The sequence below is a fragment of the Ruditapes philippinarum genome, unplaced genomic scaffold (genome assembly GCF_026571515.1).
Source record: "Ruditapes philippinarum isolate M1 unplaced genomic scaffold, ASM2657151v2 ctg3137_1_1_1_1, whole genome shotgun sequence".
NCBI classification, from domain to species: domain Eukaryota; kingdom Metazoa; phylum Mollusca; class Bivalvia; order Venerida; family Veneridae; genus Ruditapes; species Ruditapes philippinarum.
In genome coordinates this window covers 137766-162820 of record NW_026861528.1, presented here as the reverse complement: position 1 = coordinate 162820, position 25055 = coordinate 137766, and the positions used below count along the sequence as shown (strand labels likewise).

General features: G+C 32.1%; 2 protein-coding genes across 2 annotated transcripts; both read left to right on the top strand.

Moving 5' to 3' along the window:
• The first annotated feature begins 6172 nt into the window (after positions 1–6172).
• LOC132715944 (perlwapin-like) lies at positions 6173–12502 on the top strand. The gene is made up of 3 exons (XM_060699060.1): positions 6173–6470; positions 11519–11653; positions 12309–12502. Exons 1-3 carry the CDS (start codon positions 6296–6298, stop codon positions 12317–12319), a joined length of 321 nt encoding a protein of 106 aa, XP_060555043.1. The 5' UTR covers positions 6173–6295; the 3' UTR covers positions 12320–12502.
• Positions 12503–18655: 6153 nt separating this feature from the next.
• Positions 18656–21520, top strand: LOC132715942 (WAP four-disulfide core domain protein 3-like). The gene is made up of 4 exons (XM_060699059.1): positions 18656–18917; positions 19692–19832; positions 20111–20212; positions 20987–21520. Exons 1-4 carry the CDS (start codon positions 18737–18739, stop codon positions 21085–21087), a joined length of 525 nt encoding a protein of 174 aa, XP_060555042.1. The 5' UTR covers positions 18656–18736; the 3' UTR covers positions 21088–21520.
• Positions 21521–25055: the final 3535 nt, after the last annotated feature.

Here is a 25055-nt window from a genome sequence, read left to right as displayed (position 1 = left end):
TTTCGGAAATTACCTCAAAGGTAAAGACACCTTATGGCGAATCTGCTTGTTTTATGCTCAATTTCTGGACAGTTACATTGCCCAAGATCTCTTTAGATCAAAATCATCAGAAGTATCTGTTTTTGTATAAAATGTTTCATAAAAAAAAACAATTTCTTAAAAATTTCTGACAACTCAAATATAATGGTACCAATTTTTTAGATGAATGATTTTTGGAGTTTCAAAAGTTACAAAAGTATTAAATTGGTTATCAATCCATTCCGCTTGAGAACGTATAACATTACCTTTATTTTTTCTCTTGTCTTATAGTTTCCAATTCTTTTTGTAAGTTTAATAATGTAACATTTTCAGCATCATTTGTATTTTTTAAAATATGTAATCTACATGTATATGATATTATTTTATCCCCGCTAGATTTGCTTTTTTTCTACTTAAAACTTACATAAGAAATTGTTTTTCTCTTATTTCCATTAATAGAGTTTCTAAAAAAACTGGTCACCAATAACATACGAAAGTTCATTATTTTTAATGCTTTCAATATTTTCTATATTACATACAGGTAAACAGGATTGTTTTTTTCTTCTTCTTTTTTTTCTTTTTTTTTTAATTAACGATCTTCAGATAGTTTGTATCATACAAAAGAGAATTATTGAATTTCCAGAGACCTTTACCATGGGTAACATTACTATAAGATATAAACTTAGTATTATGATAGATAGATTGATCTGATCTATATCATCAATATTAATTAATGTAAATGTTTTTGAATTAAGAGTAAAATCAAGAAAAGGAAATTACCATCATCATCAGAAAAAATCTGGTGTACTAACTTACATATCGATTTTTAAAAAATTAAACGGCCTCACAACGGGATCAGAATAGAACAATCGTCACAGATGTACCAAAGCTATCCTTGAGAAAAAAAACATGATTTTTCATATTGGACGTAAAATGTACATCTCGAGGACAGAATATATAAGCATTTCATTTTTCTTTTAAAAATCAAAAACATTAGTTCTTTTCTTTGGATCACGTAAACCCCTACAATATCAAAGTCCATTTGTAAGGAGGTTCTATATGATAAGCCGTACTGTAATAGGTCATCTTGCATACAACAAATGACCCATTTTATCGAAACCTATATATGTACAAGCAATATAAATAACATAGTTATAACAATATTTAGAGCTACAATGTAACACATAAAAACAAATAAACATACTTCACACTGAATGCACTAAGAGTGAGTGTACAATTTAACTAAGATTAGAGAGAAAACGTTATTATATTATTTATAACAAAACAACAACAAAACATTCAATTACATTGTTTATTCTGTTATATATATGTTATTGTTAATACATTGTGGTACAGTTTCTTCTTTAACTTCATCAAAGGAAAGGATCTTTGTTATATAAGAATTGTAAATAGAATTTTTCAGTACTGAAAATACAGGTGTTATATCGCAGTGTTTGCATTTCGTTCAGAAAACAAAAAAGAGAGAAAACCTCCTAAATACACATCCATCATCTGCCTTTGATGTGGTTTCCCACAGAGGATGATATATGTTTGAGTGAAATAAATTTTATTCAAACATTTTATGCACGATCGTGGCCCTAAACAGATTCTGGTAGTATTCATGTATGAAATAAAGCGCAGACAGCCACCTGGGGTTTTGTTAACAAGGCGCATTTTGACGCATTTTGTGCACACAGAGCAACAATTAATCGCTTTCTGAACACGGTGCAAGGTAGAACACTGCAAGTAAATGACAACGTTGGTGTTTGAATTGATCCTCAATTCCCATGTTTTCGTGTTCGCACAATCTGTCGGGAGAGCGTGCTGTCTATTGCGCCATTATTCAAAATAATCGTATAATGTTTTTTAGTGTATTCACAGGCTAAAGGACGAAACATTTCTGCATTATGAACTACGCCAGTCGACGCTGAACAAATAAATATTTTAGATAGACACATATCTTATATCCTGGTCGAGTTTTTGCAACATTCATAAAGTTGCTACGGATGTTATCTCATTGTTTCATTGTTTTTGTATCATATTACCTGTGTGTTGCAATTGTTGTTAAATTTGAATTGCGAATAAATGATAAACGAAAAAAATATTTTACGTACTTTATTTATTGTGGTTTTCCTGCTTTGATTTACACAATTATGTCACAAGATCATCAAATGATATATTATTATAATTTAATAGAATCTATATCATATCATTTACTAGTATATACATATATGTATATAAATATTATACATTAATATCTTTTGGTGAAACACATTTGTTGTAGAAATTAATAGAAGTCTAGGAAATTCGTACTGAATTAATGTATGTCTAATTTAAATGAGAGAATGCACAAGCTATTTTTCTAAACTGCATTTCCTACTGTTCAAGTTAATTTGGTACTTTTTTGAAAATAAAAAAAAACCTGCTAGTTTTTTAATCACAGTATATATTCATACTGTGTTTACCTTTCTTCTGTGTTACTCAAAGTTTTTATTACACATTTAAAGATAAACTTTGTAACTATAAGCAGTATTTTCAAATATCAAATTTGACCTCGTACATCTTTAATTAGATAATGGATAGACCCTTCTTAATATAACCTCATACATATTCATAGATTTCTCAGAACGAGGCTAACAGGGCAAGCTTCGGTATCTGTTCTATGTTAATATTTCATGAATATATGGCCGAAATAATTTCCTACAGTATATTGTAGCATTTATACAAATAATACAAATACAAGACAATTATATAATAAAATGTATTAAATATTCGATTGCGCTGTACAGTATTAAGACTATATATACACATATGCTTTGTCAAGACACTCCCAAACCCAGTCTCGATGGCACTCTAGTTGAAAAACAGTCCAAACAAGTATGTTTTAAGTTTGGCCTTAAACATATTTTCATTGGTAATGTCCTTCAGATAGTCTGGCAATGAATTCCACCATTTAGGTCCCGCAATAGCCAAAGATCTATCAGCAAGTTTTGAATTTGTTGATGGTATATCAAACTGAGTTTGGCTAGATGATGAGGATCTCAGTCTTTTCCTGTACTGACTCTGACATTTAGTGAACAATTCACGAAGATACAATGGAGTGGTGCCATTTGCAACACGAAAAATTTACTACATTCTTGTTGAAAACTATATTTGATATTACAAAAATCTCTTCTGGAGATAAATATATCAACAACAGGGTTTAATTTACACTATATACAGTGAAGGATAGCCATGTATTCAAGACCTAAGAAGTGGATTAAAGTAGTAATTTCTAATATTCCTTGTCAGTATAAATATCAGGTCAACTCTTTGCAACTTATAGGGACATTATCTGTGTTATCAGTATTTTATTGCTAACCTTAACACCTTAACACATATTGGGTAAGAGTACATAAAGCAATTAACTTATAATAGTTGTAAACAGTTGGATGTTGAATTCTGTACCATATTTCCCTAAATTCAGCTTTTGAAATAAAAAATAAGTTTTATTCACTTTTTATCTGAAAGTCAAAAATTCTGGATGACTGCACGGGCGGATACAGAACATGGTTTCCTGAGGGGGGGGGGGGGCTGACAAATGGGTGGAAGATTTTTATACTATATACCAATTACAATCATTTAATTGCAATTATCAGTCAAATCTTAAGACCGAGCTTAGGTATCTGTAGGTTATTGATCTTGTGCAGTTAGTTCGACTTGAATATGTGGTCATATTGTTGGAACCCTGTACTAGCTGGTATATAACAAATCATTGAGATTCAAGGCTCTTACAGAAGATGATGCCTAGGCTAACCAACCCAAAACTTTCCATGTACTTAGGGGACTGAACATTCAAGGAAAACATGTGCAGGACCTTGCAGTCGGAGGGTATTAGGAAAGGCAGCATTGTGTTTCAGCACTTCTTTTAACAGTCCAAGAAATATTCACTCATCAGTAAATAATGCAATAAGAGGACAAAATATTAAGTGTAATTAACCTGTTGACATATTCCCTGTAGCTGTACCATATATGTAACAAAGCACAATGTTAAAACAAAGTATTGCGATGATTTCTTTTTAATTATTTATTAAAGACGCAAATTTTATGACTTAACAAATGGTCCTTTAAATCATGCTAAAACATATCGTCAACTTGTTACATCCCTCTCTTTCTACCAGTCAAGCTGATTGTTTTGCTTGCTCCATAATAAATGCTCTTCATGTTTTTGCTTATGTTTTATAACATTGAAAACTGTAATGAATATATATATATATATATATGTTGGAAATCCTGTTTAACAAGATATACAACTGTCATCATTTGAAAATGTGTTTGTATCAAACGTTCAATATCACATTGATGTTTTATCTGTTTGTTTTCTTCCTTAGTTTTCTGTAATTCTTCTTTGAACTGTTTGATAGGTTTTTTTTATCTGTTATGGCACTGCCATGTAGAGGTATTACAATTAAAGGCAATTGAAATACCAACTGTCAATTTGTGTTCATGATGACAATCTAGAATATATATCAATTTATATTTTAATTGCACAGATAATGATTTTCTTTTTTTACAGTGGCTGCACTTTATTTATGTGTAAAAATTAAAATTAAGTCTTGAGTTATAGCTTTCTTCTGGCAAAATCTTCTTTAGTTTTCATCTTACTGATCTGTTCATTATTACTCCAGTCGAACCAAGAGCTAGGGTACATTTATTCTCATCAGACATTTTCAAATTGGTGTCCATGATCGTTAATCTTATTGTGTGAATTGCTTCAAAACGAGCAACTGTTGTCATATATTAATCTGAAATAGTACATAAAATAACCGTTATAGCTTTTTAGTATTAAAACGGTATTGATTTAGATTCTGAAGCAATTATGTTTAAAATGTTATAATTATAAGTGTGATATTTAAATGAATTATATGAGCAAAACATATCAATATGTTGATAATTAAATAAAACACTTTAAACAATGAGAAATCAGATTAACTAAGGTAAGTAGTAATACATCTAAAGTAGCTTGGTTTAAAAAAGAAAAGAACAATGGAATTTTACCTTGAAATGTTCTCATTCATCCCATCTTATTTTCACAATCCCTTACTATTAAACTCACGTCTTTGGGTATTTTATGAAAATTAACTGTATAATCATATCTAGAATTGGAATAATATAGTGGAACACAATATTAAAAATGAGATACCCCCGGTAAGTTTAACACACTATAGGGCTTATCAGGTCAGACATTATTTGTTTACATTCATACCATGTAAGCCTCTCTCTGGTGATGGAATGGGAATGTAAACAAAGGCCTTGAGAAAGAAAACGGGGACATATATCAGGGAACCTCTGGGACAGATAAGAGATTTCCGGAGATTGTTTTTTTTTTAAATGAAAACGTTTAAACCATACTTTGTGATAAGAAGAATATGAAGTCGTTACTTTTTATATTTTTACTCATGGAAAGACTCAATATTTTCATCCTCGATGTAAAAGACTATTTATCACCACCGATAATGAATGTAGTACATGTAAATGGAATGTGTATTATAGGTTTCAGATGATGCAATACGGAATTATAGCACCTATTTGAATTGTTTTCTGATATGAGTAGTGCTTTTTCTCTCTGTTCAATGTAACACAAAAAACTTTGCTCATTATTTTTTCCAATTCTCTTTTTGCAAATTATTTCAATTATTGTGTTTGCAAAAACATGTTTAATTCTACTCCTCCTGTTGACGCAATCGGAAACTTTCGACAATTTCCGGCAATCTTCGGATAAGGACTGTTGAATGCTGCTGAACAATCAAAATTTAACTTTTAACATGTGAATTATCTGATGCATATATTATACGGTGTAAGAATTGGCATACTGCCAGAATGATTTTATAATAAACTCTTGTAAACTTTTTGTATCATTTGATTCAGCGAAAGTGAAATAGGTGAAATAGAGCCCTGCGGGTAAGTTATTTGTTTTAGACAATGATATGCATTTTTTCTTAATCCCATTTGTTCAATGTTGATCGACGTTTGTTCAACGTGCATGCATGTTAAAAAAGATTGATTCATGCCAGGAATGACGTTGTAATTAAACAAATTTACAGTAGCTCGTTCATTTTAACTTAATTAGATAAACTGCAACAGACAACATTATATAAGGTATCAAAACTTTTCTAATAATCACCATAACATCAGTTGAAAGACAGATTTGAATAGAACTGTTTCTTTAATGTACTTAAGTTGAAAACAATAATAAAATAACGTTTCTTGAAATTATTTATCTTTTTATAAATAAAACATGAATTCCTTAACATATATTTTACTTCTATTTGGATTATTTGCTGTTGGTATTGGACAATACATTGGTCGCACCCAACGACCGGGTCTTCCGCTGAGGTGTTTAATGATGTGTGCTCCTCCCGATTGCTCGAACCCTGTGATGCTAGCAGGGCGATGCTGTCCTGTCTGCCAAGGTAACATTTTCACAATACATTTTGTTATCTTTACCTGTTTATCATGTTTAAAATGTCTCTTAACATAATGTACATTCATTATCTTATTTAATACAGAGTACACTTTATACATGTATTGCAAAATATTCAACACGCTCTCATCATAGCTGTTCGGCGCGTTGATTGGTCACTACCCCTGACCCCACCCTCACCCACTCTTCAACCGTCCTACCTCTCAAAACCATGTAAACTGCAGTATTTTTCATTTGAAACATGTTTTAATATTTGGTATATGCTTTCAATTCAATAACCTTCATCTCCCACAAAAAATAATTTAAAAAAATGATATATATATTTAGTAATATATATATATTTAGTAAAGGTATGCAACTCGCCGCTCATTTTTCAGCACTCATCTTAATATGAACTCCAGAACTCCAACATATTTTCACCAATTTTCAGTATCTTGGTACCAAATGGTAGGGAATTGATTACTCTTAAAGGAAATAAAGCTGTCATTACAATCACTTCAAGTTATAAGAAAATATGTAATCTCGAAGTCACCGCCAGTGTAACTCGACAGAGACCTGAACACTGGGTTTTTGTCAAAATAACACGACTTAACGGCAGTTTATTCGACATGAATGAATATTTTCATTTCAAATGAAAACAAGAAAAGCATTGATGCAAAGCATCAAAGGGCGTCCAAGCAAGAAATGCAGCAGGTGCAGATGAACTAGTAGATATATGATGATAAACTGTTCAATGGTTCATTGGTTTTTACCAGAATTGTATATCACTTATGAATGAACGAACGAAAATTGTTCATTATTTATAAATTTGATTGGCATGCTAGAAATTAGAATATTACTTGTTATTTCTTTATGATCGTGATTATTAATAGCAACGGATATACATGTATACAATCATTTATAATCCATATGAGTAACGCATGATCAACACCACACTTGTGTAATTGTCCCTTATTATGTTATCGCTATTAGCAAAGACCCCCTCTTAAGGTATCTGTTCACACTTAGTAACAATATGACACTTGTTATATTACCATGTTGAGCATAAATGTTTATTATACACTAATTGTAATATCTTTTTTTTTATAAAAAAATACAGATTTTATGAATATTGTTTTCTTTTCTTTTTTGTGTTTTATGCACTATTTTAATACTGAGTTTTTACGTTTACTATTATTTTAAGAATTCAATTGTCATAATGACCGACGATTATAAGTCAAAACTTAACTGGAAAAAGTCAGTAAATTATGGTTAATCTTTCAATATATAATATTGTTTATTCTTAAACCATATACATGTACATTTGTATTTTTCTTTATCATTTCTTAAATTATCAATCAATTGAATAATTCATAAAATCTGATTTGTAACTTTGAATAATTCCTCGGCATCTTTACTAAACACGAATAACAAATTAAATAAAATGTTTCAAAGTTGATAGTGTCATATTAATGCCATAAAAATGTACATTTTTCTCAATTATTGTTCATATTTATTGTTTTTATCTCATATAGATAAAATAAAACATGCGATTTGTGTTGTTGGTTTTTTTTTCGAATTGTATGTTTATGTATAATAATAAGCAATAATTTTGACTTTTTGTTTGTTTGTTTAGATTTTTACGGCACGTCAACACATAACTGGCCATATCGTGCCGAATGCTATAATAGGCTTAAAATATTATGTAAAACATTGTAAATGACAATAGAAATGAGCCAATTAGATCCTAGAATACAAATTTATCTCTTTTAAATAATCAATTATGTTTTTTGATGGAATTGTATTAAAAAGTTCTTTGAGTGAATTTACAGAATAAAATCTATTACGGGCTTGTGAAAAATCATGACATTCAAGAAGAAAATGCTTGACAGTAAAATCTTCATCACAACCTACACAGAAAGGGGCATTGTCATTTGTGAGGAGACAAGAGTGGGTAATTTTAGTGTGTCCAATTCGGCATCGAAGAAGAACTGTTTGATCACGGCGGTTTGACAGAGATAGAGATGGTGACATATCAAGAGATGGGTTTATATCGTGAAGTTTATTAAAAACGGCATTGTCCCAATTTGCTTTCCATTCAGATGATACGAGTTTATTTATAGCCGGTCTAAAATCACAAGCAGGTAACAATAAGTCAGTTTTTTTGAAAATTTAATGATTGTTTAGCTAAAGCATCTACTTTTTCATTTCCTCGTATTCCTACATGGCTTGGAATCCAATATAATTTAACATATTTTGTTTTTAGTATATCATGAAATCGTAAAAGAAGTTTCTTTACCATGATAATTGTCAGATTTTTTTCATTTTTAATGGATATTAAAACAGAAAGCGAGTCAGAAAATATCACAAATTTATCGTGGTATGCTGTGCTATGTATGACAATGCTAAATCGATAGCTTTTGCTTCAGCAGTAAAAATATTGATGCATTATCTGGTAACCTCATACTAGATGTAAAATTATTTTCAAACACAGCCGCACCTACTTTGCAACCTTCTTTTGAACCGTCCGTATAAATATGTATAAAATCTTCATGTTCTTCCTTTTAATTGCTAGAAACTTCTCTTTGAAATATTCAGGTGAATTTGATGCCTTTTTTATATTTGACAGGTTAATATTTATTTCCGGGGAATTATAAGTCCAAGGTGGAACAATCCTCATCGTCATTTTGAAGGATACGGTCTGGATTAATTTTAAGTTTATCTAAATCATCTTTTAAACGAAGGCCTAATGGTTTAATTTCCTTTGGTTTGTTAACAAATTTTTCAGTATAACTTTGTTTGAAAATAATATTTTTAGCTGGATTTTTCCTATTAGATGAAATTCTACTTGCATATTGAAGTGATAGCTTTTTTACGACGAAGAAAAAGCGATGGTTCCCAGCTTCCGCATATAGACTTTCTACCAGGTGAAGTGCGAAAAGCACCTAACGCTTAAACGTAAACCCTGGTGATGTATGGTATCTAGCATTTGAAGATATGATTTTCTTGCAGACCCATATACTACAGAACCATAATCTAATTTTGATCGGATAAAGACTCCTGTATAATTTCAGTAATGTGGAAGAATTTGATCCCCAATTTGTACTTGATAAAACCTTAAGTAAATTTAAAGCTTTTAGGCATTTAGTTTTCAAATGTTAATATGCGGTATTAAAAGAAAGTTTTTTATCAAATATAATTCCTAGAAACTTAGCTTTCATCAACTACTGGAATTTTAGAACCAGATATGTAAAGTTCAGGGTCATTATGTTGTTTTCGCAATCGGCAGAAATGAACACATTGAGTTTTTGACTTTGAAAATTTAAACCCATTTCTATTGCCCACTTCTGAATTTTATCTAAATTTTGTTGAAGTTGCCGTTCAATTGTTCTCATACTTTTCGATCGATAGCAGATAAGAAAATCGTCTACATATAGAGAACAATCTATGCCTGGTGTAAGAGCGCTGGCAATATTGTTTATTTTAAGGCCAAAAAGTGTAACAGAAAGTATGCTTCCTTGAGGAACACCTTGTTCTTGATGGTGGTCTTGAGAAAAAGTTGAACCAAGTCTTACTTTAAAGTGCCTATCGTTTAAAAATCCAGAAATGAAAAGAGAGAGTTGATCTGTGTTTATTAATTATTGTAACCAAACTAAGTGACAAACATTCATTTTGAAAAAAAGCTTATTTATCTGTAAAATATTTGTTCTGTTCTGTAACGATATCAAACATCTACTCCAAAACCGGGAGAGACCGGACAATAAACGTGTGGTACTATTCGCCGGTCGTCAAAATAGACCAGGAGAGACCGGGAAATACCGACAGGAGTACATCCCTCTATAAATAGATTTTCGGAATATTTAGGTCATCAACTCATCATTCTATTTACAGCTTTCGGAATAACATACCATAATAATCCACTGTGTACTACAAAATGATAAATAAAAATACCTTGAAGAGCGCGATTTATTGACGGAAAAGGTTATTTAATTTGAAAATGTTTGCATTGCGAAATTCTCCAGTTCGCTATTCATTGTACATATCGCGACTAATTAATAATCAAGCACCCTCATACCGATCGGAATGATCGGCTTTTATTATGAACAACTATAAAAGGCTCGAGAAGTTGCTGCCGCCCTTTCACAAAATCTGATTTCATTACATAAAAGGCGCCGCGCTTCGGCGCGGACGCCAAATACTGCAGTTTACATGGTTTTGAGAGGTAGGAGGGTTGTACAGTGGATGGGGGGGGGGGGGGGTTGGTAGTGACCAATCAACGCACCGAACACCTATGATGAGAACGTGTTGAATATTTTGCAATACATGTATAAAGTGTACTCTGTATAAAATAAGATAATGAATGTACATTATGTTTAGAGACATCAACGCGCCTAACACCCATGGTTCTCATTAAACATAATAAATATATTGTTTCAAGGAATCACATGTCGATGACATACAATTAAATAATATCAGCAAATTACTAGTAAATAGTATTGCTGACAGATATGACCGCAAGTAGACATTGGATTCAATTTTATTTATGCAAAAAATGCCAAAAAAAGAAGAAGAGAGAAAAAATATTTATTTACAACATGAAACGAACACAAAGAAAGGGTTCCTGTTTGAGAAATATCTATGTCTATATCTTTAAATATAATGTTGCAAGATTTTTAAGAGAATCTGTTAAATAAAGTAAAGAAATTGAATAATTTAAAGTTAAATTTATGTTTGTATTTTGTGAGGTTAGTGTATTTGTTATTAAATTAATTAATAATTAGAGTTGATTAAATAATTAAAGCAATTATGAAATTAATGTACGCATAATAATACGAAAAATATGAACTATTGATTTTGAATACGTATTTATATGGATTATATGAAATTTTTATTGTGGACTCACATCATGATCATGTTGTTAGATACCATATTTTCATGCTGTATCATATGTTTTTGCCCAATAAATTGTCTAATAAAGTTGTGTTGAGTTTAAACATCTGGGGCATTATCCACTTTCGCAAATGTAATTAATTAATTTTGTCATCTTTTGAATTTAAGGTCGAAAACCTGGTAGGTGTCCAAGCATGATTGGAGCTGGAATATGTGCATTTTTATGTACAGATGACTCAAACTGTCCAGGCAACCAAAAGTGTTGTAGAAGCAGATGTGGACGTTCATGTATGCGACCCAGAGGTTAGTGATTTTACTTTTCCATTGAAAACCATGTCTTTGGTCAAAGAAAATGCCTTTGTATACTAATATGTATTAGTTATTGGTCATATATCAAATTTATGGAATTTATCGGAAGCGAAGCCGAAGATCGAAGCAATAAGTTTTCTATAAAATTTGATATAGACCAATAACTTGCTTACAGTTTGTCACGTACGCCCTCTGAAGTCTTGTTAAGATTATCCCTTTTATTTTGTTGACACCTCTAGCGCCCAAAAAGATGTCACCTGCCTGTCAATAAAGTTGTCACGAGGCTTTTTTCGTCATGTACAGTTCAAACAAGTCTAATTCAATGCAAAGAAGCACATCAGATAAGAATTTTCATTAAAGCAGCATTTTTGAGGTATACAAATGATATCACTGTGTCGCAACTTCTAACTATTGACACACAACTTTATGACGATGGGAACAAAGAAACATCGGACTACAATAATAACGAAAAAAATGGCACTGGGCCTATGCAAGGTATTCTTTAAAAAGCGTAAATAAGTATTTTCCATTTACCAGGTAATCGAACAATAACATTTAAAGTATGTCAAATGTGCTATGAAGACGTTTTGGATGGATTTTTTTATTCATGCGTATCGTAATGGATGTCCTTGTTAAATTTCTTTTTCAGCCCCTGTATAGAACTGACATTAAAATGTAACCACATAATTATGTACCAGAGAACACTTCAAGATATAATTAATTGGCGAAAATGGGTGGAATATCGCAAAATGCAACCCAATTATTATTGAAATCTTACTCAATATAAGACATTGTAGTTCATTTTATTTCAAAATAAAATATTTTTGTGTTTTCGTTGCTGAATTAGATGTAATAAATTTTCACAATTTTTCTCGTATGTTCACTGGATTTTCAAAATACATTGTATGTAAATAATAAAACTTTCCGTCAGATATTCTCAAAATGTTTTCGCTCTGCCTGTATTCTAGATCTATGGTATTTTGTACAAATAACATTTGACTTTGGTTAACAGAAGTCCTATTTTTTTCTCTCTTCGTCTCATCGTCAAACCGAGTCTGCAATTTTCATGTAATTTTGTTTTGATTAATGCTTCCGAGGGATCACTTTGTTTCCAGATTTTTATACTTCACAACAGCAGGTGTCAAGTGCTGTGTGGCAGCTGTTAAAAGTTGCCCCGTACTTCCGTTCAGTGTTGTTATATTTGTCTGGTCCTTCGGAATCATTGATGCCAGCACTATTTAGTGTTGAGAATTGAGTACCGCTCAAGCCGGTGCTTGGGGCGTGAGAAATGTTGAACTTATTCATTATCCCTAATGTACAGACACAATCAAACCGATTATGCAATTTTGTTGTGATTAATGCTTCCAAGGAATCATTTTGTTTTCAGATTTTGATACTGTTTGATAATGTCCATGCGGAATAAAGATTGCGTCTATGCTCCCCAGATCATAACATTAGATGATCTTTTTTCCTTAACGGTGCACCAAACAGTGATTATCATTCAGTCATGACAGAGTTGTAACCATTTTGCAAATCTTTGGACTTCCATTTCATAACACAGTGCACAGGGGTGAACTTTTGTAATGGTAGTGTGTCCGTCGGTTGTCTACGTCATTGTTTATAATGTCTTCAAACAACAGCTCCTCTGAAACGATTTGATGTATTTTGACCAAACTTTACAGGAATTATCCTTAGATGTTCTTCTACAGAACTAATGGTTCTAGTCTGATGCATAAGTAGGACACAGGAGCCAGAAATATAATTTAAATATCATGCCCCTTGGGCCAAAAATGTTTCCGCCCTAGGGATCATTTAAAATGTTTTTTTTTTATGAAAATACTTTTAAGTCTTGTTTTATAAAACTACAATGCATAGAGCTTAGAAAATTGGCTTGAAGCATTGTCAAGTGGATTTTTACCAAAGTTATACAATACATGTCCCTGAGGTCAAAATTGGCTGCACCCCGGGGATCACATATTTTATATAGATTATTTTTTAATGCATGTAGGCAAGGAATTCCAATCATTAATTGCTTTTTGAAAAAAAGTTACATTATCTTTCCCATAACTTCTTGGGACACTAAATTATACTGATTCGCCCGAGTTGAATAAGAATGAATGTAACTAACAGGTACACAATTTTCTTTCAAATATGAAGGGCATTGGTTACAAACAAATTTAAAAACATGATTAAGACGTAATAGCTAATTTCTGTTTTTTACATTTAATAAAGACATATTAGCAAGAATAAAATTATTGACACTATCTCTTGGTACCATACCGTGTATAAATCGAACACTTTTATTTTGACAAATTTGAAGCTTACTTTTAAAACACTTGTTCAGACTCGAGTACCAAGAAGAACTTGCATAATCGAGGTGACACTGTATTAATTTTGAGCATAAATATTTTCTTGTCCTAAAATCTAAAACATTTGCTTGCCTATACAAAAACTTAAGACGTGAATTTACCTTTGTAATAATACTATTAACAAAAGATTCAGCTGACAAGGAATTATCAATATTTAAACCTAGATATTTGACAGATTTTGTGGATTCAATAGTATGTCCATTACAAACAATTCTAAACTCTTTAACTTGTTTCAGTTTACGCTTGGAACCAAAAATAAGGCATTCAGTCTTTCCTCAATGAAGTTGATTCTATTAAATTGTAATTATGTATCATTTGATGATGTTACGCTATATAATTGTGTATATCAAGACAAGCTAGAAAACCACTATAAAGTAAAGTACGTAAACTATTTTTTTTATATTATCATATATTCACAATTCAATTAGCAACAATAACAACCAAAGGAACACACAGGTATTACAAAACAACGAAACAATGAAATGACCTCCGGTATACACTTAATTAATTAATGTTGCAAAATCCCGACCAGGATATAAGATATGTGTCTATCAAAATATTTATTTGTTCAGCGTTAACTGACGTAGTTTATAATGCACGTACTTTTCATGTTAATTTGTATTCGAAAGGACGTTGTCCTTAAATGTATTACCGTAAACATTATACATATAACATAATAGGCAATTTAACGCTCCAGTAAAACTCATAACAGCTACTGTACAGTATAGAGATATGTAACACATATATTTATATTGTATATATATAAAACGAAGTTGATGAACCTAGTTTACGTTTTTGTAGAATATTGCTGATATATAGTTGCCAGTAAAATAGAGAGAAATAAGAATCCCTAAAGAAAGCCCAACACGGCAAAATTGAAAATGTTGCATGCTCGGTTTGATTGAGCCTGTTCATGGACGGTACTGTCAAGTGCAAACTACCGTCCACGCCCCCTAGCACGGCTTAAGCAGAATTCAACATTTAACATAAACTGGTAAAATTTAGAATTTTGAAACATCCGCAGATGTGTTCATATGGCGGTTATCATGGAACCTTCAATGTGACACGTTAGTGTCATTCCATGAAAAGCGGCATATGGTCCCCAAGTAAAATAATGCAAGTGCCCTAAACGAGAAAACAATGGGCGGAACTAAATAAAATGGAATTTTGAAAGGGGATCTGAGGTTATGAAGCCTGCATATCACAGATATGACGTCAAAAGAGACATTTAAAAAGCAGGCCACATATCCCAAGGGTGATTCAACAGTAAACCAAGAAATTGATTATTTCGAGATTATTTCTCTAGTGAATACACAAAAAAAACACTGTACGAGTTTTTTTAATAATGGTATAACAAAACACTGGGCGCAAAGACAGAAACCCCACTCCCAAAAGAGACGTACAAAAAATTTGTCGCGGGGACAGATCATACGAAACGACAGCATTGATTGATTAATTTCAAAAACCTTCATTTAAGCTGTTGTACCTTTGGAACCGTTTTGGAAGGCGATTGTTGCCCTGTGTGCAAAATTCGACACCAAAACGACACTTCTTGTTAACTTCATCCATTAAATATGAGCAGGAATCTTTTAAAGACCACGATCCGTACATAAACGGGTTGAATAGAAATTTACCAACATAGAAAGGGAAACAAACCACATCAAAGTTTATGTGATGTAGGTCACCTACGAGGTTTTCTCTATTTTTGGGCCATCTGAACGAAATACAATTGAATTTTGGTATCACACCAGTAATTAGCTCACCTGAGCTTGCTCAGGGTGAGCTTTTAGGATCGTTGAATGTCCGTCGTCGTCGTCTGTCGTCCGTCGTCCGTTCATACATTTTCGTTAACACTCTAGCGGTCACATTTTTGCCTCAATCATCATCAAACTTTGTCATGCTGCTTATCTAGTTTAAAGCTCGGATGAGTTCGAACATGGGTCATCTCGGATAAAAAACTAGGTCAAAGGAGCAAACAATAGAAAAAATCTTGTAAAACACTCTAGCAGTCACAATTTTGCCTCAATCATCATCAAACTTGGTCAGGATGCTTGTCTAGGTGATAGCTCGGATGAGTTCGAACATGGGTCATAGCGAATGGAAAACTAGGTCACCGGAGCAAAAATTAAAAAAATCTTGTAAACATTTTAGCAAGTCACTTTTTTGCCTCAAATCTTCATAAACGGTCAGTGCGTTTTAGGTGATTGCCCGGCAATTTCCGAACAGGGCTTTAGGGGAAAAAAATTTATTTTCACAGGAGCTAAATTTAGAAAAATCTTTTTAACACCCTGGGGGTTTTTGGGAATTTTTCCCCCGGGGATTTTTTCATAAAAACCTTGGTCAGTATGCTTGTTTTGGGAAATTGTTTGGGAAAATTTTCGAAAACTTTTGGGCATCTGGGCATAAAAAATTTAGGTCACGGGAGCTAACCAATTTGGGAAAAAATTTGGGTTTTTCATTTTCTAGGGGTTTACTTTTTCCAAGTATCCGGGAAAATTGGTTTTGAAAGTTTTGTTTTGAGGGATTTCTAGGAAAGTTGGGAAATATGGGTCACCTGGGTAAAAAACTAGGTCACACTGCTCAAATATGGATCATCCTTGTTTACACTCTAGTGGTCACATTTTTGACTCACCTGTCATGAAACTTGGTCAGAATGCTTGTCTAGGTAATTGTTCGGATGAGTTCGATGGGTCAGGGCCATCATGGCCCTCTTGTTTCAATACCGAAATATTCTGTATGCAAATATACACTCATATCGTAATTGTTGTATTATTAAGATTTAGGTTTAGCTCATAGGTAATTAGTTTAGAACAGTTGTGATCAGTTTATTTTATCATAAAGTGATTTCAAAGATATATTTTTTAACTTAATTGGAAACAACTTCAAAAAGAAATACGTACATTACCGGTATTCAATTTCATATCACGACGTGTTTCAAAACCTCAATAATAAGAAAATGAACAGAAATCGAATTGTCATCATAAAAATTTCACATATATAGCAAATGCGATAACTGAGCATTACCAAATAATCCGGACAACAACGAAGTAAACATATGTTATTTTTAAGATATCACACTAACAACTGATAAAATGTGGATATTTTTCTCACTTTTATCTGAGTTTAATGTACAGTATATGGAATATTTACAAAAAGCAAACACATTTTCTTTTTATTTCATGCATAATTAGTAAAAAATATAAACAAAAAATAAAATACGATAAAACAAACCCAGCATTTCCCGATTTTTATCACTATTGAAGCGCGGGAAACAGACGTTCAACTGGTACGTGAACGTTGCGCAACAAAAGTAATTTAAGTTTATAGTCATCATTGCGGTGATACTTTTAACTATTTTACTGATGTAATGATATTTAAATTTGCTACAGCAAACAAACAAAAGCAACAATTTTTATGTCAAAGTACAATTCTACGGAATCGTACAAATAAATTCGAGCGCCAGCAAAGTTTGGTAAAAGAGAATTTTATATTGAGCGGGCATAAAATAAAACCACATTACTTTACAAATATCCGTTCATTAAATTGTTACATGTATAGGTGTATGAGCAGTGCGGTCATTAAAAGTTAAAGAAATATGACAAATTTTGTGAAAAACTTCAGTGATTCTACTTATGCCCCTCATATATGTGCACGGGCCCCTAGACACAGTTTTTTGTTTTGTTTCTCTCAAGACGATTACATGATTTATTTTTGTTTTAGCTCTGAAAGGTAAACATTCGGCCGTCTGATAAACAAAGATAGAAAGGGGGTTCACATGCCATAGATCCACTGGAACAGATTACCGGATGTAGTTTTTCTATTGAAATGAAAACATGTAAAGCAAAAGTTTGTGATTAGAAGAAAATAAAGTATTTAATTTTTACTCATCTGAAGATCTTTGATATACAAGACTATCTATCATCACCGATAATGTAGTAAATGGAATGAGTACCTTTCCAATGATGCGATATGAAATTATAGCTCATGCAAACAGAACTCCTTATGAATTATACATGTATATAGTGTTTTTACTCCCTGAAATGTTACACAAAAAATTGCTCATTATTTTTTTCAAATTCTCTTATTCCTTATTTTTGCAAATTATTTTAATTATTGTGTTTGCAAATACATGTTGATTGCACTCCTCCTATTGGCGCAATCGGAATCTTTCGACCCTTTCCGTCAATCTTCGGAGAAGGACTGTTGGCGAGGCGTTCTAAATGATGCTTTTGCGGTTTTCATACAATCAAAGGTAAAACCTTTAACATATAAATTATCCGATTCCTATATTATTCGTACTGTGTATGCATTGGCATACTGCCCAAATGTATTTTATAATAAAGTATTGTAAACTCTGTTGTATCATCTGATTCGTTATAAGTGAAATAGCGCCCTGTGGTTAAGTTATTTACATGAGTCCAGGATATGTTTTTATTTCTAAATCCCATTTTTTCATCGTTGATCGACGTTTGTTCAACGTGCATGCATGTTATGTCAGAAATGACGTTGTCATTAAACAAATTTACCAGTAGCTCGTTCATTACAACTTAATTAGATAAACCGCAATTTAAAACTTACAGAAAAAAACAACAAAGACAACAGTATATAAGGTATCAAAACTTTTCTAAAAATCACCATAACTTCAGTTGAAAGACAAGTTGGAAAAAAGAACGTTTCTTGTAATTATTTATCTTTTTATAAATAAAACATGAATTCCTTAACATGTATTATACTTTTATTCGGATTATTCGCTGTTGGTAATGGACAATACGTTGGTCGCAGAAGACGCCCGCCTCCTCTTCCGGAAATATGTTCAAGACTTTTCTGTCCAATGGCGGACTGTATAAACCCAGTAACACCCGAAGGCGAATGCTGTCCCGTCTGCCGAGGTAACATTTCACAATTCACTTTTTTTTTATCTTAGTCATGTTTCAGATTTTTCTCTTAACATACTGTATATTCATTATCTTATTTAATACATAGTTCACTTTATAAATGCATTGCCAAATATTCAATACGTTCTCATTAAACAAAAAATGTCGTTTCAAGGAATAACATGTCGACTACATTTAATTTAATACCAGCAAATTACTAGTAAATAGTATTGCTGAGAGATATAACCACAAGTAGACATTGGATTCAATTCGATTTATGCAAATATTGCAAAATATAAATAAATAAATAAATAAGAAGAGAGAAAGAAAAAAATATTTATGCAATATGAAATGCAATGCAAAGACAGGGCTCCTGTTTGAGAAATATATATGTCTAAATATCTAAGTATAATGTTGCCAGATTTCTAAAAAATGTCTCTTAAATTAAGAAAAGAAATTGAATAAGTTAAAGTGAAATTTATGTTTGTATATTGTGTGAGGTTAGTGCATTTGTTATTTTAGTAAATTGAAATTAATGTACCATATTAATTATTTATGCATAATTATATGTAACATATGAACTATTAATTACCAATAGTATTAATATGATTATATGAACTATTATTGTGAACTCACGTCATGATCATTTTGTTTACCATATTTTCATGCTGTATCATATGTTTTGGCCACATAAAATGTCTAATAAAGTTGAGTTGAGTTGAAGTTAAACATCTGATTATCAACTTTTGCAAATTAATTTATTATTACAACCACCTTTTTGAATTTAAGGTCCAAAACCTGGCAGGTGTCCACGCATAAACAGAAATACAGCTGGAATATGTGCATCTTTATGTACAGATGACTCAAACTGTCCAGGCAACCAGAAGTGTTGTAGTACCGGATGTGGACACTCGTGTATGCCACCCAGAGGTTTGTGATTTCAATTTTCCATTGAAAACCATGCTGATATTGTAAACAGCATTAATGGCCAAAGATGCCTTTGCATACTAATATATGTTAGATATCGTTTCCGGAGATAGTATGGATATGTGCTTACATCCATCATTCATCAATGCTTTTTATTCTAATTTGCAAATGCATTATGATGAATATGATAACCTATGTATCACGCAAGAAAAAAGTATCGATAATCGATAAATTCGATAACAACTTTGATCTTCTAAATGTTTTACCTTTCTTTAAAATAGGAGGATGTAGTCGTGGTGTCATGTGTCCTCAATTACGATGTGCTAATCAGTATACACCACCCGGAGGATGTTGTCCCGTTTGTAAACCAGTAGGACCAATAAGTAAGTCTCTATTTTTTAACAAGGTATTGACTATATGTCTGTAAAAGTTGCCCAACACACATGCTATTGTTGAGAGGTAACTTGATATAAAAGCTTCATATTCCGCCGGAGCATTTCTATAAGAATAAGTTTACACCTATCACTAAAGTTCTCTAACAAACAAGTTCTGCATGTATATGGTCATTTTTCTAATACTGATCATCTTATAATGTACATCTGTGCATCAAACATATGTACATCTGTGCATCAAACATGTGTACATCTGTGCATCAAACATGTGTACATCTGTGCATCAAACACGAAGTTTTTCGTTTAAAAAATCATATCATCAATCACTTATGATGAGCAAATGCAACTTTGCACACTACTAGATTTTTGACATTTTCATTTCTTTATCAACATCTTGTATGATTTTGACAAGTCTATAGTAAATAGTGATGATTTTAAAACATCCATTAAAATTTTATTTTAATATGTAACAAATGCGTTAATTGAAAATATTTTGTGGTATAGTTGTCACACGTTTGCTCCAAAGATGCCCCTTCTACACGCGAGAACAGGCAACAACGGAAGCTGAGTTAGTATCAATGTAAATATGAACGAAAAGATAGACTTCAACAACATTTGAATCGATGTTAATTCTATCAACTCTGGGTACCATGGTATTATATTTTCATAACTTAAACAGAGGAAAGATGTATAAGAACTACAAGTTTATTGAAATGTTAATATAAATATGTACACATATTTAGATCATTGTTTATGTAATTTCAGAACCTGACTGCAGTACAACTCCATGTACGATGCAATTCTGCGAAGGTCAGTACATTCCTGACGGACAATGCTGCCCAGTATGTCCAAACACCGCATACTAACAAACGAATTTGAAAATCATGTTTGAACTGTGTCATGATTGTCTCGCGTCATATCCAACTTTTACTTTTTTTAATAATCAGAATTAAAGGCGTTCATAAAAAAAATTGTATCTTTGTTTTTCAAATTTACACTGGCAATTTTGTTAAGAATTTATAAGTGAAATATTTCAGCAGAATAATTTTTAAAGGATTTCAATTATTCTGTATTAAATATCAGACCAATTCATTATTGGAAGCCTCTTTTAAAGCAAAAGCAGATTTTTTTATCCTAAATGTGCTTATATTTGGCATGCATGGCATGTTTAAAATTTGTTAAATATGCTACACAATGTGTTTCTTCTATATCCTGTATCATGAAACTGTTTAAGAACCAATCAAAAGCAGAATTCTACAAGTATAAGCGTATTTTGTTCAATAAAAATGGTTAATTCGATCGCTATCTCATATCTCTCATACCTGGTAAAACATATCGGTCACTAGTATTACTTCCAAAAGTCCTTGCAACATAAAAGCCCAATATGCAATTGGAAGACACTAAACACTTTTTTTTATCTCAGTTTGTTTGCTAAATACAAATTAAATAACCACTATTTAACATCACACAATTTACTAAAATACTTCTCTTGGATATGACTTTTTTGAGCCTGATATAAATATGGTCATGTACAGGAATATATAATACAGAAATTAAAATGCCCAACCGTTTCTTTTAATATTCTTCCAGCACTCTCTTCGCCCCCTCCTACTTTATGTTTTTAAAAAAATCTGCATAATCTAACATTGAACTAATTAATAGAACTAGTCGGGTGATTATGGAAACATAAATGTGCCATTCCATGAAGTGTGGCATATACGATAACTAGACATGTGTCCATAGGACACGGGTGCCCCAACACTCCATTGTTTTGTAAATCTTATGACTCTAGGTCAACTATTTTTAAGCTACATGTGCCACAAGTTGAAAACTAAAACTCTTCAACTGAGTAAAGGGCAAAAACTTTACAAATACTGAATATATGCACACGCAAACCCCAAGGTGCATATGCTGACCAACATTATTGTAAACTTTCAGGCCTACAGGTTAAATACTTTTTGAGCTATACATGAACAAGTTAAAAATTGAAGATTTAAACCAAGTAAAGGGCAATAACTCAAAAAGCTGAAAAATATTCACATGCAAAACCACAGGTGCATAGCTTCACGGTGATGTTGATCATTATTCCTGTAAAGTTGGTTGTTTCTAACTCAAGCACCAAATTACACAACATAATGGAACAGTTATTTAGTAAGTGAAGGGCAATAACTCTAGAAATACCTGATGAATCTACAAGCAAAACCCCATGTGCACAACTTCACATGCTGATCAAGATTTTTGTAAAGTTTCATGACCTTATTCAAATACTTTTTGAGCTATGTATGATTGCAATTTTTTAGTAAGTCAAGGACAATAACTATGACAAAACAAAACATATCCGGGATATATAGCGAGACCCCAGGTGCACAACTTCACATGGTAAGCAACAATTCTGTAAAGTTTCATGACTCTAGGTCAAATACTTTTTGAGCTACGTGTGACACAAATGAGAACGGACAGACGGATAGACGGACGGACGGACAATGGTAAATCTAAATACCCCTTATAATGGGGACAAATTGAACAAATTGAAATTTTGGAGGGGGGATAATTATCATCTTATGAATTCTGCGCTTAAAGACAATTAAAAACCAGGCATCATATCCTAAGGATGATAAAATAGAAATACCAACATTCATTGTCCGGGAAAAATGGACAATCAAACATCTTTTAGATTTTTTATTATTTGGAAGAGATAATGAAATGATATTTTGAGAATAGTTCATATTGTAGAAACTAGAAGACGTTCATTAACTTTATTGAAAGAGAAATATTTTGGAATAAATTGACTAGTAAAATGTTAAATTGTTGTAGGCCATACAGTGAATGTCTAGTTCTGTATAAGAATGAATACATGTAGTGGGTCATGGTGCAGGGAAAGGGACCAGAGAGAGGAAAAAGACGTGGGGTGCAAAATAAATGAAAAATGAATAAAAAACTTGAAAAAAGATATTTTCTGTAGACGACAAAAATAATAAGGGACACAGTGTCCCCACAATTAGCATGTAGCAATAAAAAGACATTCTTCTGGGGAACATAGAGGGGCACCGTCTGGAAAATATCAGCAGCATAAACACTACTGGAAAGTTTTATCTGGTTAATGGTGCACCAAACCTTATACGAGACCGTGTAAATAAAATGAATCCCCACCAAGCAAAATTCTATCATTTCTTACGGTTACAAAAATGAAATAAGAAAACAAACTTATATTTATACTGTTCAACAATTACATTTGATAAACCTGTTAAAGGAATAGGAATGGATGGATTGATGTCTGTCTAATATAAATATTCATCATTTAAAAAGAGGTACCATGACAGTTTTTCTGTTGACATCAACCCTATAAGTGAGAAATTCGTGTTTTAAGACACTATTTTTTACTTGAGAAATAAGTTCATGGGCGCCGCCCTTTTTGCGTTCTGTCATTCTCGCGAGACAGACAAGACCGAGATTGTGACGTGTTATACCCACTTCCGGTAAAGGTGTACACGCTGGTACAACTGAAATATATCTTGATGAAGAACTTAATTAATTATATTGCGTACATTATTTATTATTTATGAAAACATCATATGGAACTGAATTGCTTTAATTAATTAATTGAAGACGCCGCGGCATTAATTATCATTTGTCCGATTTTCAAGCTTGCTAATGATCCCACCACATGATTTAAGCAATGACTGCTTAGGTTTCAAAGATAAACCATCAATTTAATTTGGGTACTTTGAGAAACTTCTTCAAATTGACGATATATCCTTTTATTTTGTACTTAATTTTCGCTAGACAAGCTGTCCGAATAGGGTACATCGCCGGTCATGTATCTTTTTCTCAGCGTAAAATATCAACTAAATCTAATATGCAGAGATCTGCTGAGGACGCTATTTTCCGACATTGACGCTAACAATAAAATGGCGTAGGAAAATTTCCCATACAGACACGCATTTCTACTACCGTAAATTTAATCCAATAAAACAAAAAATCATAAATCTACTTAATATTTAAAATGATTATTGGTAACTGACAAAAATGTGTTGCTATTTTATGAAATGCTGTAATTTACAGTATAACTTGACAGGTGCGGAACTTAATCCCCCCTAGGGTCATTCAGTTCACTGATGAAGCGTAAAAAAATAGATGTCTATTTCGTCATTAGAATATTTGACAAGGGTGATTAACCAATCAGGGCAACATTGTGCATCATCAAAAGGTCTGTCGACACAGAGGCATACAAGGAGCAATAAAAATCGTTAGAACACAGTGTGACAGGAACATTTGGGGCAAATTAGGAACAATTAAAATGGATAATGCACATTATTAGACATAAGTAGTAAGAACCAGCAATTGTGTGAATAAATTATGCAAATGAGATTTTTGAGCAGCCAATAAAAATATTTTGCCTGCAGTTAATATTAGGCTAAGACATGACAGACAGACATGTTAACAATTTACTTTTCAAAAGAGTTGCTTATATTTTTGAAATGTGTACATCACTACTAACATATGTTCACACTTTTTAATTTGAAAGTCAGAATCAAACTGCAAAAATTTAATTACATGTATTATTAAGAACGCGTTTTAGTAGGATTTTTATAATAATGATAATTATCGCCGTTCAATAATTAACAGCCAATTATTCGTTGGTGCGTTTGTTTATTTAATTGCATTATTTGATTGTGAAACTTTGTTTAATAATAACATGTGTATTTATTAACTCTGTGAAATATTGTTTAATTACATTAAGATGAGACTTTAATGAACATAGCATTGTTTGGAGTAACGGGCATCACTGGCCTGAAGTGGTGCGACCGGTAGACGTTGATTTTTTATTTGTTTC